The sequence below is a fragment of the Chrysemys picta genome, chromosome 10, assembly GCF_011386835.1.
Source record: "Chrysemys picta bellii isolate R12L10 chromosome 10, ASM1138683v2, whole genome shotgun sequence".
Taxonomy (NCBI): domain Eukaryota; kingdom Metazoa; phylum Chordata; order Testudines; family Emydidae; genus Chrysemys; species Chrysemys picta.
The window spans coordinates 79,894,389-79,910,902 of record NC_088800.1 but is presented as its reverse complement, the minus strand read 5'-3'; the positions used below and the strand labels follow the sequence as shown (position 1 = coordinate 79,910,902).

General features: G+C 45.7%; 1 protein-coding gene across 2 annotated transcripts in view; it reads right to left on the bottom strand.

Annotated features, from left to right (window-relative positions):
• Positions 1–7,823: 7,823 nt before the first annotated feature.
• The window catches only part of ARPC1A (actin related protein 2/3 complex subunit 1A), a 20,201-nt gene continuing 11,510 nt past the window's right edge, over positions 7,824–16,514 (bottom strand). For both annotated transcript variants that reach the window (XM_008164723.4, XM_065559002.1), the window contains exons 6-10: positions 14,122–14,334; positions 12,680–12,755; positions 12,285–12,478; positions 11,095–11,185; positions 7,824–8,190 (exon numbers count right to left, since the gene is read on the bottom strand). In XM_008164723.4, coding sequence (XP_008162945.2) covers positions 8,152–8,190; positions 11,095–11,185; positions 12,285–12,478; positions 12,680–12,755; positions 14,122–14,334 — 613 coding nt within the window. In that variant the 3' untranslated portion in view covers positions 7,824–8,151. The remainder of the gene's footprint in view (positions 8,191–11,094; positions 11,186–12,284; positions 12,479–12,679; positions 12,756–14,121; positions 14,335–16,514) is intronic.

Here is a 16,514-nt window from a genome sequence, read left to right as displayed (position 1 = left end):
GGAGAGAGGAAGGAAGGATCAAAATGTCCCTAACAGCTTCCCAGCATGGCACGGTGACACTGGTTTCATGGTGGGCTCAGTCGTGCTAGCAGGGCCGGACTCCCCCACACTCGCAGCGTGAAAGGGGAGCTGCAAAGTTTGCTAACCCAAGTCTGTGTTACGATTCAGGATCCTGGACAGATTGATCCCTGAGCCAGTTCAGAGCCTGGCACGGGGCCAGAGAGGAGGTGGCTTGCACCTCGGCAAGCCTTGGGCTGCTCCGGCCCAGCTCAGCCCCGCAGTGCTGAGTAGGGCAGCACTGACTTCCAGTCCAGCTGCCACAACCCTACAGACCTGGTGGCACCATGGGGAAGGAGCAGGCCCTTGCTCTGGAACCAGGGCCGGCTCCAGGCATCAGCTTGTCAAGCAGGTGCTTGGGGCGGCCGCTCCGGAGAGGGGCGGCACGTCCAGGTATTCGGCGGCAATTTGGCGGACGGTCTCTCACTCCACCTAGGAGCGAAGGACCTCCCGCCGAATTGCCGCCGCAGATCACGATCGCGGCTTTTTTGTTTGTTTGTTTGTTTGGCTGCTTGGGGCGGCCAAAACCCTGGAGCCGGCCCTGTTTGGAACAGTCCCATGCTGGGGGGCGGGGTGTTCTCCAACCGTTCCTTGTGCTCTCTGGATGCTACTGTGGGCCAGTGTTGCTGGTAGAACATGACCCTGGTGCAGGAGGTAATTCCCTCCCCCCCCCCCCCCCAAATAGAATCTTAAAAGCAAAGTAATTAAGAACTAAGCCCTCTGGCTCCCACTTGCCAAGACCTCCACACACGGCGATGGTCATTGCCGAGTGTGCCAGGAACGCAGCCCTCGCACAGCAGCAGTGCCAACCCAGGGACGCCTGAGCTCAGCTTTTCACTTCACCTCTAGATTTGGAGTGTGGATTCTTTGACGGTATTTCTGCCTCCTTCAAGGGCCACTATCAATAGTTTTGCAACTGGCCAGGCTATATGGAGGCTGGCTACCGCTTTAAAGACACATGTGGCCTGGACTCAGCTAGCCCCCTTTAGAGAGTATGTCCTGAAGGTGTTTTAAAATTCCATTAACAACGGAGATGGGGGGTTCTGTAATCATTCCCCCCCCTTTTTTCCCCCCAGTGTCACTTTAGCAAGGAAGAAACCTAGGGTGACCAGATGTCCCGATTTGATAGGGACAGTCCTGATTTTGGGGGCTTTTTCTTATATAGGCTCCTATTACCCCCCAACCTGATTTTTTACACTTGCTGTCTGGTGACCCTAAAGAAACCGTGACAGTGACTATACACAACTGTGGTCAAATGCCCACAGTAAACAAGCGAATCGATTTTTTCTACTACGTCCATGCAGCTGCAGTAACTTTAGGTGTCACTTGAAGGTAGAGACAGTTTAAAGTTTCTAGACAAAAACTCACCAACAGAAGTTGGTCCAGTAAAAGATATTACCTGACCCACTTTGTCCCGTTAATACCCTGGGACCAATAAGGCTACAATTACACTGCCTAAACCCAGGATTGGCATATTGAGGGGGTCCTTTTAAGTAGATACCCAGCAGCCCACTTAATCTAGTTTCCTCACACCATGAATAGGTTGACTATTTACTAATTTAATACGTATTTCTAAGGCAACCAGCACCATAGCAGCAAGGGACCAACCTTTGTCAATCTCTGGAGAAGTGCTAAGTGTTAATATTCATGGGCATTGCTGGGGGGAGGATGAGTAGCTGAACTGACTACATAAAGGCCCGATCCAAAAAGGCTTTGACAGCTTTACCTTTCACATATTCCTGTGCCGATTTCCGGCTTAACTGGCTAGTCCGGATTCCTGCAGCATGCAAGGAGGGTTGTTCTCAGAGCGTCCCTAGAAGCCTGTACGAGTCTAAGCAGGAGTCTTTAGGTCAGGGGTGGCCAACCTGAGCCTGAGAAGGAGCCAGAATTTACCAATGGACATTGCCAAAGAGCCACAGTAATACGTCAGCAGCCCCCACCCAACTCCCAGGGCCTCCCACCCACTGGCAGCCCCACTGATCAGCGCCTCCTACTCCTTCCCCACACCTCCAGATCAGCTGTCTTGTGGCATGCAGGAGGCACAGACGAGTGAGGGCACAGCAGGCTCAGGGGAGGGGGCAAGAAGGGGTGGAGTGAGGGGCAGGGCCTGTGGTAGACACAGGGGTTGAGCAGTGAGCACCCCCTGGCCCATTGGAAAGTTGGCGCCTGTAGCTCCAGTCCCGGAGTCGGTGCCTATACAAGGAGCCGAATATTAACTTCTGAAGAGCCGCATGTGGCTCCGAAGCCACAGGTTGGCCACTGCTGCTTTAGGTGCTGGGAGGGATAGGGTGACCAGACAGAAAGTGTGAAAAATCAGGACTAGGCGTGGGCGGGTAAGAGGTGCCTATGTAAGAAAGCTCCAAATATCGGGACTGTCCCTATACAATCAGGACATCTGGTCACCCTAGGGAGGGCTGAGGGTAACAGAGGATGATACAGCAGGAAAATAGTCTCTCAAAATCAGGCAAGAGGCCTAACTCTCAGCTTTGAGAGGGGAGATGCAAAGTCCACCAAGGCAACTTGGCAGGTATAACCACTCCTTGTCCCTCATTGGGGGACCTGGCTAACAAGGCACCTGCTACAGGCTTCTCAAAGCTGAAAGCTTAGCAGAGGTTTGATTTCCTACCCTGCGCATCTCATGTCCTCGGCCCAAGCAAACCAGTTCTCCCTTCAGGCTACTGGTGGCTAGAAGCTGCTGTGATTTCAGCAATGCCGATCTCGGCCAGGGATCCTTTCCTGAAGCCATCAGTATATTGACTCTTTCGTTGTAATCAGTAGGCCTGATGGCAGAAGAATACTGCCACTGATCACTGGCCCCAGAGAGACCTGACAGAGTGAACACAGGTTTACTTCACTGCAGAACAAAAAGATTCTCCCCTCCAGGCTACGTTAAGACATTCAGCTGCCTGGAGCACTCCACTCCCACTCACTGCTACTGCCTGTTAAGACTGTGAATTAATTATAGGTCAGCTTCATTTCTGGGGGAAGGAACCCTTACCTTACTAAACAGAGAGCTTGGACTGAAAACCCAGCAGCGTCCCCTGCAAAGCAGTTCCCTATTAGCTACTGCACTTCCTCTTTGCTTCGGGCTGAGGGGTGGCTGCTGTTCAGATGTGTTGTAATTAACAAGGACAGAAAGAAGTTGGTACTGAACATGTGCAGCTCTTGCAGAGATCTGGCTTGCGTGTTTCTCTAGTCTAGAGTATGATGCCAATGTATCCCCTGCAAGAGAGTAATCGGACACTGCTGCCTAGGACTGGTCTCAGGACGCCTGAGTTCTATTCCCAGCTCTGCCACAGTGGTGGCTCCCTGTTCACTTCCAGAGGCAGGTAAGGCATTGGTTACACTCCAGCGTCATCCTGAAAGCTTTAGGGGCTGGGTTCTTCTTAGCCAGGTCCCACTTGCTGTTGCTGGGGTGAAACTCTCTCGGCTATCACAGGGTTTCCAAACAGTGCTTCTCACAAGTGTACCGAAGGGCCCAAGACCCCATTGTGCTAGGCCCTGTACAAACACAGAACAAAGCCAATCCCTGCCTAAAGAGCTTACAATCTAAGGTACCTACACGATGGGCACTATTGTAGATCTTTCTAAACTAGGGTTCTAAGTTGGCCTGGTCCAAAAAATATATATTTTAAAACATGTTTCTGCTCAAACCACATGATCTGATACATTGAATGCAGCAGGCCCGAGCAACCCTACAGTTCCTTCAGAACCCATGAGCTTCCTCCCAGAATTATTCCTGCTGGCAAAAACTAAAATGAAGCCAAAGCAAAAGGTTCCTTGCTTCAAACAAATGAGTTCCCTCGGGGGAAAAAGACATTTGTTAAAAGCAACTCTACAGTTTTGCTTCCCCCACTTTATGTTCCACATAAAGCAGGCAGCAGGCGAGGATCAACTTACAAGAGGGAGAATCATTGAGCACAGGAAGACAGCCAGATTTTAAAATGAATTAGGACCATAAGATCGGGCTGTTCTAGGTCCTTGCAAGCTGGACGATGTGACAAAGAACGCAAGCTGCTCCTTACCCTCTGGCTAGCGTAGAACATACTAGCTTGTGGAACTGAAAGTGAATTGAATTGAAAACAGAATTCTTTGACAATGGTGCTAATTCTTCACTGTAAGGAACCTCAAGACCAGCTGAAAAGAGGACAAGACCACAGTCTTATGCATCGCTTGACTTATGATTTACCTGACATGCAATGGACAGCTTGCACGGATTTCCATTGCCAAGTCTCAAGAAGGCATATGCACAGTAATGATGTGAAATGCTACACACAGAGAATTTGTATGCTCATGACACCCAAGAAACCCCTCGATGACCTAAACCCAGCTCAGCATAAGTGCTGACAACTAAGTAGGATGTAGACCTGGCCAGCTGACTGTGCTGCTATTGTCCAATTGTCTTAAAGCAGGATTGGAGTGAAGACTGCTAGAAAAAACAGTAAGATTGCTTGTTCCCATAGAATTAAGATGGCAGCTATGGGTGTTATTGGTTAGGAATATAGCTCTCTACGCCCTGGTCTACACGACAAACTTATGTCAGTATAACTACATCGCTTCATCACTGACCGAACCCCCAGTGTAGACAGTGCTCTGTCTCCCATCAACATAGCTACCGCCTCTCGGGGAGAAGCTTTCCTGTCGGCTGTCACTAAGCACTACAGCTGCACCGTAAGTGTAGACAAGACACTCCTGACCAAACTGGGTGTGTAGTCTGGCACTGCAGCTGGCTAACACATACCAGCTGATTCTTACCAAAGCAAGATACAAAGAACTCCCCTTGGCCTCCTTAAAAGGTGGAAAATCAGGGCAAGGAGACTGCTTGACTCAGCCAAACACCGTACAGACCTTCAGTTTGGTTTAAGGGAGAGGAAAGATGGTCATGTGATAAATGCAAAGGGTAGAGGAAAAGCTATTCCCGATGAGACCAGTGATCCCCATCTCTGAGAGTTGCCTCAACTGGATGCTGCAGAGCAAGGAGCAAGAAACCCTGCACTGGACCAGCATATAACAACCTGCCTATAGGGGAAGTTTATTTTTCATCCCAAGCAGCTGTTAGTTGAATTATGCCTTAAAGGATGTTGTTTTATATTCCTTAACTTCATAGTTTTATCCTTTCTTAATCTAACTGTGAATGTGTTCATTCCCCATATATGTTTAATCCATTTTGAATCCCACTATGCTTCTGGCATACACATTTTTGTGGCGATAAGTCACACAGCTTGTGTTATGTCAAGGAGTTTGGAAATTGCTGATTTTTGCAGTTGTGTGTTATGCCTTCTCAGTTTGGAATTTGCTGGGTTTGCCTTTTTTGTACTAAGGACAACAGAGTTGTTTAACTTCTGTAGACCATTTATTTCATATGCTTCCATTCTACCCTCGTCTCTGCATGTAACTCGCCCACTTTTTACTCTTCCAGCAGTACTCTTCTCTTTCTGCCTCTGCTCATTCTTGCCACCTATTTCTGAACCCCCTTTTCTGCTACTGTCTTTTTGAGATGGGAATAAAAATTTCAAAAGCATCCGCACAACTTGGGGGACTAACTACCACTGACTTCAAACGGAACAGACACTTCTGAAAATTTTACCCCAGGTGACCAGAATTCAGCAGTATTTGAGACATTCCGTTATGATGTGTAATAGTTCTATTTTCTATCCCATTCCTACCTGATTATTTTTGACTGGCACTAGTCTACCCCTGAACAGGGCTCTCCTTACAGTGATGCTTAATTCTTTTTTCTGAGTTGTTTCAGTTAACTTAGGTCCCAGCAATATGTCGTCGTAGTTCAAATATTCCTCTACAGGGTATATAGCAATAATGAATTTAGAGCTGGTGCTGCCTCCATGCACCAGGCTAAAAAAAAGGTTCTCCGGAGTTTCTCAGTCTTCTCTGGCTTTGAGGAGTCAAAATAACTCATCTGACTGGCTCCCCCCCCCCTTTTCCAGATGATTAATATATGTAACACTGGTCCAAATATAGAACTTTGGGACATTCCATTGTTACATTTTTGCCATGTTTGGAATGGACCATTTGTTATCCTAAACTGTTTCAAAAACAGTTTCTTATTCATGACATTCCCTGACTCCATCACTATCTTAGGGTACATCTATACTTACCTCCGGGTTCGGCGGTAAGCAATCCATCTTCTGGGATCGATTTATCGCGTCTTGTCTAGACGCGATAAATCGATCCCGGAAGTGCTCGCTGTCAATGCGGGTACTCCTGCTCCGCGAGAGGAGTAGGCGGAGTCGACGGGGGAGCCTGCCTGCCGCATGTGGACCTTTGGTAAGTACCTTTAAGTTTGAACTAAGGTACTTCGACTTCAGCTACGTTATTCACGTAACTGAAGTTGTGTATCTTAGTTCGAACTGGGGGGTTAGTGTGGACCAGCCCTTAATGTCTCTAATAGCTTCTTGTGACAGGTTTTAGCCAGGGGGATATTTTCCTAGCTCTGGAACAGGGAGGGAGATAATACCTATGCAATAGCAGCCTAAGAGGTTTAATTCACTACTGTTTCAAGCACACACAGCCTCACATGGAACATACAAGGAAATGCCCTGTATTATTACGGATGAAATCAGTCACTTTGCAGATCATTGCACTAGATGGTGAATGAGAGGTTCATTGCAGCCCCACTGATTCTATGCTCTTGAGATGAAGGAAAAACTGCAAAATGTTGACTTCCCTCCCCACACTTCTGGAAACCAGAAACAAGAGGAATTGGAAAATAATCATTTTTCTGTGTTTCACAGACACCTTACCTGAAAAAAGATGAGTCTTGGAGTTGCGGGTAGCTTGTTTTTTAGACATGCACGAGAGACCCAATGCCTTGTGGTTCCCTCTCACCCTTCTTTTCAAGCCAAAGGGGAGCAATAAGTAGTGTATCGAGTTACATGCTGGTTTCAGAGGAAGTGGTAAATATAGACAGTGGTCCCCCCCCCCCGTTCATTTCTTGTGTTTAAAATGCAACACTCAAACCTGAGACACAATGCAAACTGCCCTTAGCCAGATAATCCTCTCTAATGACTGCCAACCTCAAGGCATGCAGTAAGATTCAACAGTCACCTTACATGGCCATATGGACAAAGTTATTCATAACTGCTTTTGTGAGTTATCAGGGGGTCAGAAATGAACTCCAGCAAGTATGACCGGTCCACCATTACTTTTTATGTCTCTGGAGAAGCTGGTCTGTGCTCTCTGTGCTGCTAAACAAGCTGCACTTCTCCAGCAGTCACAATAAAGTAGAATGTTCTACACCATGCCTAGAAGGTCATTGTCTCACTTGTCCTACTAGACTCTAGCGCAGCATTAATTATGCTTCAATTCCAGTATGCAGTCTCCATCCCATATCATAGATACTTTGAGCTAATGCTATTTGAGGAGGTGCTCCGTGCAAGCCTCAAAGCATTACAGATAATCCTGGTCATTTAATTTGCCTTTAGCGAACCAAGTCTGAGCTGATAATGAGAGGACTTTCAGTTTTAATTTGCTACTATTAGACGATGAACTGCTAAAGCAGAGAGGACTAATCACTCTGGAAATAATCATTGAGACAAGTCTCCCTCATCATTACAGCTTTCCATGACTAGGCTCTTCCTTCAGAAGAAGTCTGGTTGGATTTACCCTCACTCTTGAGATTGTAAAGAGCTTTTAGCTGAGAAGACGAACTTCCTCCTCTTGATATAGAAGGACACATTAAAAGTTTTTTTCTTTCCCATGCACTCACTACTGATTAGATCATCATTAACAAGGAACCAAACTACAAACACATTCTGTATCTTTTATTTCTAGCAGACAATTTACATAAAATTCCCCTTTTAAGTTAGTGATCCATAACTTCCTGCAATATACTACTAACGGAGCAGCTTTGGTAAAGAATGGAATGAAACAACCAATCAAAACGAAAGAGACAATCACAGCTGATTTTGAAACCAACACATTTCACCAAGTATGTATTTAAAAGAAAATCTGCCAAGCCATATCTTCTCAGTGCTTCCAAATGATCCAGCTTACTCATCCCTTTTCAGGTCTGTGTGGAGGCTGGAGCTGCATGCTGTCAAGCAGTCTGTCATGCTAGATAATGGAGATCCATCTTTACATGATTCGTAGACCTTGGATAGAAGACTCTAAGGTCTTGAGAGAGAAAACATTTATCAGTACTACCACAGTATCTTGTATGGAACATAGTCAACCCCTACAGCAAAACTAAGTGATAGAACAAAACAGATGAAATGTGAGACAGGTCCAGCTCTCTAACTTGGCCCCAACACTGGTTGGGGCTGGTACATGCTACCAGATTATAAAGCAACCAACAGTTCTCTTGCAAAAATTGTGTACAGTAGAACCTCAGAGTTATGAACACCAGAGTTACGAACTGACTGGTCAACCACACACCTCATTCGGAACCAGAAGTACACAATCAGGCAGCAGCAGAGACGAAAAAAATAAAATAAAGCAAATACAGTGCAGTACTGTGTTAAACAAACTACTAAAAAAATAAAGGGAACAATTCTGCATCGTAAAGTTTAAAGCTGTATTAAGTCAATGTTCAGTTGTAAACGTTTGAAAGAACCACCATAATGTTTTCTTCAGAGTTGTGAACCACCTCCATTCCTGAGGTGTTCGTAACTCTGTGGTTCTACTGTATTCCACAGCTCAACAGAAAAGTCGGGGGGGGGGGGGGGGGGGGTCTACAGAGACACCTGCTGGCCAATGTGCAGCAACACATGCAATCTGGTCTGGAGGAAATTCTGAGAGAGACTTTGCATAGGGCACGTGTAGGCTTTCACAAAGATGGATCCTGAGATCCTAGATATATCCCAATTATGGTTGGGTTTTTTTAAAGCACCAAGTAGGGCACCCTGCCATAGGAGTGTCAAGCAGTAGTCTTTTGCTGGAATTTTAAACTATGAATCCTAGTTTGCAGGGTGAATGGCCTAGTCTGTTTTGACATCAAGATGAATCTAGTAAAAAGTCAGCCTAGAATCATTTAAACATTTAAATCCATTTAGGTTTTTTGTTTGAGCTTCCATGCATTTTGGACCTCACTGTAGACGCTTTTTTGCTACTTTTAAAAAAAATAGTCAAGAAAGTCTCTGAAGAGCCTGGGTCTGCCAAGACAGTAAGCTCAGTCCCTAGAGGATGGAGAAAGATAACAGTGGCCCAGATGCACAAAGGTATTTAGGCTCCTAACTTCCACTGATTTCAATGGCAGTTATAAGCCTAATTACCTTTGTAGACCTGTGCCAGAGTCCCTTTCATTGCTCCAGTGTCAATTCTGGTCTCCAGAGCCAGCATGGTTGTGGCTAAAAAAGAAGGGGATTGGAGGAGGAAGAAGAGGATTAACAAGATTCCTACAGGGACCTGAGTGATCCCATTAAAACATTAGTCTGGATTAGTACCATCTGCTAAGCAAATACATCTGTGATTATGTTGAGTCTTGGATCTGTGTCCTCTAAAGAGTTCACTAAGAGTCCTAACTATCCAGAGTCTAGATTCCCTAATGCTAATACAATTTACATTAGGGCTGAATCCCAGGTTCCGATGCCCAGAGATTAACAAATCACAGTCAGTTCACAAGTAAGCCTAAGATTTTGTCATGATTATTTTTAGTCAAAATCACGGACAGGTGATGGGCAATAAACAAAAATTCACAGAAGTCTGTGACCTGTCCCTGACTTTTACTAAAAAGAGCTGTGACAAAATGGGGAACAGGGGACCCAGCACCCACTGCTGCTGCTCAGAGCAGCTGGGAGCTGCAGTGGCCCTGCTGCCTGTGGAGGCCGGAGCTCGAGGACTGGCGGCTGGGAGCTGCGGGGCCCCCAGCCGCCGCTCAGAACTCCAGGTCCCCTGCTGCCTGCGGTGGCTGGGAGCTCCGGGGGCTGCCCTTCACGGATGGGATCTCCCGGTGGCAGCTGAGAGGGCCCCGCCACCTGCTGGAGCTGGGCACTCCGGGAACCCCCACCGCAGCTCAGAACTCCAGGGCCTGCAGCGGCTACAAGCTCCGGGGCACCCCCACAGTGGCTTGGAGCTCCAGGCCAGCAGCTGGGAGCTGCGGGGGCCTAAGTTCCCTGTAAGTTGTGTGGCCGCGCATCAGCCTACTTAGCGCTGCGCAGGCGCTCAGGGAACCTGCCCAGGGAGCTGCTGGGGCGCCCCTCCCCCAGCCCCAACTCAGCCTGTGGCCCGGACCTGCTGGGGTTGGGCGCCTGGACCTGCTGGTGCACGCAGCCGGAGCAGCCCGGGTTGGCCCCAGCCTGGCCCACCCTGGACCCAGCTACAGCCAGAGCTGCCCAGACTCGGGCGCAGCTGGGGTGATCCTCCCAGCCCAGGGCTGGCGTGCCTATCCTTCAGCCCCAGCCCCAGAGCTCTTGTGGTGGGGAGAGGTGTCTCTCCCCCTTCCGCCCCCCCAGCAGCACCTGGGCTTGGGGGGAGTCCTCTCTCCCCGCCGCAGCCCCAGAGCACCCTCCTGCACCCCAAACCCCTCATCCCCGGCCCCACCCCAGAGCCCTCACCCTCTGCACCCAACCCTCTGCCCCATCCCAGAGCACACACCCCCTGCACCAGCCCTGATCCCCTCACTCCCGGCATCACCCCATAGCCCACACCCCCAGCCAGAGCCCTCACACCCCTGCACCCCAACCCTCTGCCCCAGCCCTGAGCCCCCTCCCACTCTCCAAACCACTTGGCCCCACCCCCACCACATGAATTTTGTTATGTGCACCAATACGAAGTGTTGGCACATCACCTCCATATTGGTGCACATAACAAAATTCTCCGCACATGGGTGGGAAAAATTAGAGGGAACAGTGGGGTGGGGGAGGAGGAAGGGGAGGGGGGGAGAAGAGCTGCCCCTGCACGCTGGCTGGGAGCTGCAGTGGCCCCACAGCTGAGATCTCTAGGGTCCTCTGGCTGACAGCTCCAGCCCTGCAGCCCAGGGCTGAAGCAGAAAATGTCACGGAGGTCTCTGGAAGTCACAGATTCCGTGACTTCCATGACATAATCTTAGCCTTACTCATAAGCAAAGTAGTAAATGCATACCTTGAAATCCCAGATGGTCATTGCTCCATCAATGCCAGTGGTGCAGAACTTGCGACAATCTCGCTTGTCTACCTCATAAATAGACACTTGGCTGAAAACAGAGAGTGACAGCTGTAAGAGCTAAGAATACCAGAGAGCCACAAGTAGTGGAGACATGGTTGAGTAGACTTTAAAGCACTGGATATTACTGGCTTTGTAAGAACTCCAGAAGGTTCAATCCCTATTCTCCCAAAGGAAGAGAGTAACATGATTGTAATTTGTACCTTCTGCCTGATTTTCAGTATGCCACTTGAGAAAGAATAAAGCAAGCATCATATTTGGAGGATGCTGGAGAGTCTGCTTGAAACCCCTCCATCTTTCATTAGCTGTGCTATCAAGTAAAGATTTCAAAACACAACCCCACCTCATGCATCTTCAAGGAGTAAGAATGGTGAAGTATTTCTGCCAATGTAAGAACTTGGGAGGCAGCCTCCAAGGCAGACAAGGAAAGTCATCCAGCACTATTATAAAAAGCTTATAATTTAAAGAGGGACCAACTTTCCTTTAGAAGTGTTAGTGTATTTTGTGCACATGGAGTACTAGGGCAAACAGGAACATCTCACATGATTAACTTGTATTCACTCATTCCAAAACAGTAATAAATACTGAAATAAATTTGTAAATGTGAGGGTGAAAGGAGAATTAGTTTTTCAGGTGAATTCTGCTCACTGGATTTAGTGGCTTTGGTAAGTGTTCCTGGTCCCACGTACAGTATCAAGTCCTTGTTACACAGTGTCTGTTCAGGTCTGAATGATGGAACACATTAAATATGACTTTACCCAGAAACAAAGGGAGATACACATGTGTAACTATCAATGTTAATGATTATCTTTTATCAGGTTCCAAACAAAACGGGAGCAATTAAATCTCCTTATTCAGGGTATCAGACAACATCCCAAGGGGTCAGGAAGGAATTCCATGTCTCCCTTTCCAATAGCTAACATCTATGCACAAAATTGCTAAATTGGCTAGGTCCCTGGGGCAAGGCATTCTTGCCTTTCTAGGAAACACCAGGAATAAGCAACGGTCAGTGAAAGGGTAAGTTTTCTGATATGGCAAATCCAAGGTTGAAGGGTCTCAGATATGTCCTGCAATACATAAGGTGCAAGGGAGCGCTCCTCGTCACATGTCTTGAGCGTGGTGGCACTCACGTGATGCTGTTTTGATGCAGTGTCTCCAAAGTAGTGTTACGATCCTCTGTAGTGGCTCTCTTGTCCATGTTGCGGAAGCGTTCCATGGCAGAAATATTGCGCTGGATGCTCTGCTTTGGAATGTCTAGTTTGGAAACGAAGGTCAGCACGCCGCGGTCATCACAGTTAAAGAGCATTGGGCAGCAATCATGGCCCTGCAACAAGACATCATCAAGGCAAAAAACATGAGCTAATTAGGAGCAGCACCTTTGCTTTTTATACCTCACTCAGCTGCAGAACAGCTCATGCTGGTGCTTCTGAAGAGGTATTTCATTATTGACTAACTTCACAATGTGTGTGTTATCCTCTCACTGAAGCACTACAACATTCTACAAGAGGAAAGAAGGGACACTTACAGCTGCCACAACGCTGTTCTCAGAGACAAATGACACACTCAGGAATGGGAGGTACTCTGTTTTCAGCTGTGAAACCCTAAACACAAGAACAATTGTTAAAGAAGGGCCTCACTGAAACCTCTTATCTTTTGTTTCAACAGAATAGGACAAAAGGGCCCATTCTCAGACAGCGCTACTAGTACAAAAGCTAGTATAGCCCAATTACTATAATATGGTGCCTTCAAGTGACCCAAGTAGATTGTGACTTACAGAAAAGTAATTATAGCTTAGTGCGAATGCCCTGTGAAATCTATTTTTATTTTAAATCCTGTGGTATGTCCCCAAGAAATTAAGGAAGAGACAATAGTCAATGTTTATAAAAATCCTACAATATTTTATACTGGGCTGCTGAGCAGGCAGTAGAGGGCGCCATTAACCAGAAAACTATTCCTGGCTATATGCTGACCTTATAGGGCATTCTGTACACAAGTGGTGACACACATTTAAAAAGATTACACATTCCAGCATTACTGATATTTACCAATTTGGGTCTTTTCTGCTTGGTAAGACAAAAAGTTAGGTCTCCAGAAGGTTACAAAAATAATGTAAAACACTCCAGTACTTAAAGTACTTGGCTGCATCCTTTTAAGACACAATAGCTGGGCATTTATATCAATACTAAATGATCTCATCATTCAAGTTATTACAACAATACCAAGGAAATTAATGAACAGGCCAGGATTTCAAAGATGGCCCTAGATCATCTGTATTATTTAATGATCTCTCTAGCTAAGTATACATTCTGCATTTCTCCCCAGATCTGTGTGTGTCACAATTAAACACAGCTGTGCTCAGATGGCCCTCTCCTCTCCCCACATCCCTGGAACAATGTCACCTCTCCCCATTCCCAAGAGAAGAGAGGCGGGGGCACTACAGGAGGATAGTGAAATATTTCTACCATGGTTGAAGGATATAATTTAAAACCTTGCAACAGGTAAGATGGTGAAGAGGACAAGTGTGGAATTGAGATTTCATGGAACAGTTTATTCTCCAGTCCCTAGTTAACACTATCAAATCAGGGACTAGATGTAAAAGAACTGGACATGCTCTCACAGAAGTCTCCTATAGCTATTCCACAGGAGAATGTAGTTTCCTAATAGCAGAACTAAACACACTGTTAGTTTCAAAAACAAAACGTTTTTATCAAAAACCATTAATTTACTCCAGATTGGCTTTATTTATCCAAACTTCCCAAGAGCCAATCTGAATAGACACAAGTCTTCTAAACTTTAAATGGATTGCTTGTACCCCACAGCATAACTGACAGAGCTGGACACAACACTTCTGGAAATACCAGCTTTGTACTTCCTTGTTGCAAACAACATTCCATGTGCCGTGCTTGCCCTTCCCTTCTCGTATCGCAGGGTTAATAAACACACAGACAACAAAAAGAAAATACTTGCATCATATTTTTTGAGGCATCAGCAACTGACACAGTACTATCATGGCTGACCCAGGCTAGGCGGTTACCACTGGCAGAAAAACTGACGCTGTGCACCCATCCGCCACTTCCAGGACCACCAAACTCTGACATCAGCTGCCCAAAGGGCATCTTTGAGCCCCATGGTGTGCTGGCTGGCTTTTCATCCACTTCCTTAATGTAAGCAGAAAACACTCTGCAAATAAAAAAAAAACACCAAAATGATAATGGAAAGAAAACCAGACACTTTAACTGCATAAAAATCTCACGTTAGAGTCACCAGGACAGACGCTACATTAATTGTGCCATGCTAAGGTGCCATTTTTTGAGCTTCCTTTGACAGCAGACTTCTGTGTGCTGTGGGAAAACATCAGCACTCAGCAGCATTATGCATAAAACGTACACAGTCTTCTTATCGCAAATGCAACCTTCTGTCTCTTTCCTTTTTGCCAGAGGCTGGCTATGGAAATGTATACTGCACTTACAAAAATTCTCTATTGCATTAAGATTTTTGTTTCTTCCTTTCACAGCACTAACAACCCTGGCAATCAAAGTTCAGAGAGAATCTGAGAAGTGCAATATGTAACAGCCAGCTAACACAAATCCTTACAAAGATTCCAAATCTCAATCTAGAGAATGGGTAAGAGAGACTGTCACATTCGGACTAACTGCTGGAAGAGTGCATCAAAACATATTAAACGGTCACTATTTTTCTGCATCTCTTTTCCCAGCACTGCTATTTATCAAAATGTGTTAAATAAAAAGTCTTCCCCCTATAATCATAGGTTCCTTTTGTGAGATTCAGGGGTGGCACAATATGGCACCCATAAATGCTACCATGGAAGTTATTATGATGTCACAGGCATAGGATTAACAGCAGCAGTTAATCCACTGAGCAAGAGTGTTCTTCCATTTGAACCACACCATAGTACAAATAATGAAAGATTTCAGTATAACAATAGCCGTGATCAAATGATCATGCTCAAGGTCAAAAATGAAGAGGAATTTTTTTTTTTAAAGTGAGCTTATGGTAATATTTTTTAAACTCTGCATGTGTGTGTGTGGCACATTGTTCAACATATGCTTTGAAGAACACACACGTCTTCAGTAAAGCCGACAAATATAGAACAGAAAAAAGGCCTTAAGTGGAGCTATGTTAATATGGCTACCAGAGAATTCTAAATTGTAAACATGAGTTGAATCAGCCTTGTCAGTTTAAAACAGAAGTTGGCGGAAGGACTGTGTGTTGTTGGTAGGTTTAAATTTAAGAGCCCTTTACAAGAATCCAGAAGGACAGCTCACTTAATATATGGAAATAGGACATCATATGTTAAAAGCAGCAGAGTCTTTGATACAAGGCAAGAATAAATCAGTCCCAAGTAGCAAGAAGACTGGGAGGTGACTGATGATTGAAGAAAGCCTTTCATTTGCTGAGATTTCTTTCTGAACCATTCAATTTTAGAACTAAAGCCATCTCTATGCTTGAAAGTCTCCACATTCAAAGAGCACTAGAATATGGCCTTTATTTCCAGTGACACTGCTCCAGCTACAGTATAAAAACCGACCCTACATAGTGCTCGTAGCTATACTCTAAGAGAGAAAGTTAAAGGAAGAGGCCCTATGGATTATCAAGGCCAGCCATCTTAAATCCTATTAAATAACTATCAACTAGCAGCACCTCTTGCCCTGGATTTTTATCAGCATGTCTCCTGCTTGCTGAAGTGATGTACTGCTTGCTACTACTGACTTTGGCATTTAATAACTTTTCAGAACCAGCTATCGGTGCAGATGTGCTAAAAGCCCAGTTGTCTTTATAACTCTAGTATATAACTGAACATTCGCCTGGAAACAGAATTCCGGAGATCTGTATACACCCTTCAGCAGAGAAAGACAGTTCTCCTAACATTCAGAAATAGGTTATTCGCAGACAATAGAAGTACGAGACCTGGAAATGTGAACTGAGATGGACACTTCTTCCTCTGATGCACCTACATAAAGACCTGTTCCTCTCTCTGATCAGAGTTGTAATTGGTATTAAATGGTCCATCCTGCAATGCAAACTTTAAATAATAAATGCCTCCTAAATATTTTAATAGCAAGATACACATTTCAGAATGGACCATTTCCAGAGGAATGAAATGCCGGGCAGAACAAGTTTTCCAGCAGGAAGTACATGAAACAAGAATATTAATCTTCCATGAATCATTGTTCTGTTCTAAGGAAATCCTGGGAAGTTGATTCAACCTATGTTTGGTAATTTCTTGCCTACCCATATCTTCAATAAGATTCTTCAATAAGGGATGATTAGACACAACAAGGCATTATAAGGTAATCAGTTCCAGCTTCTCAGGAGCAGTCAAAAGAAAAACCTCACAT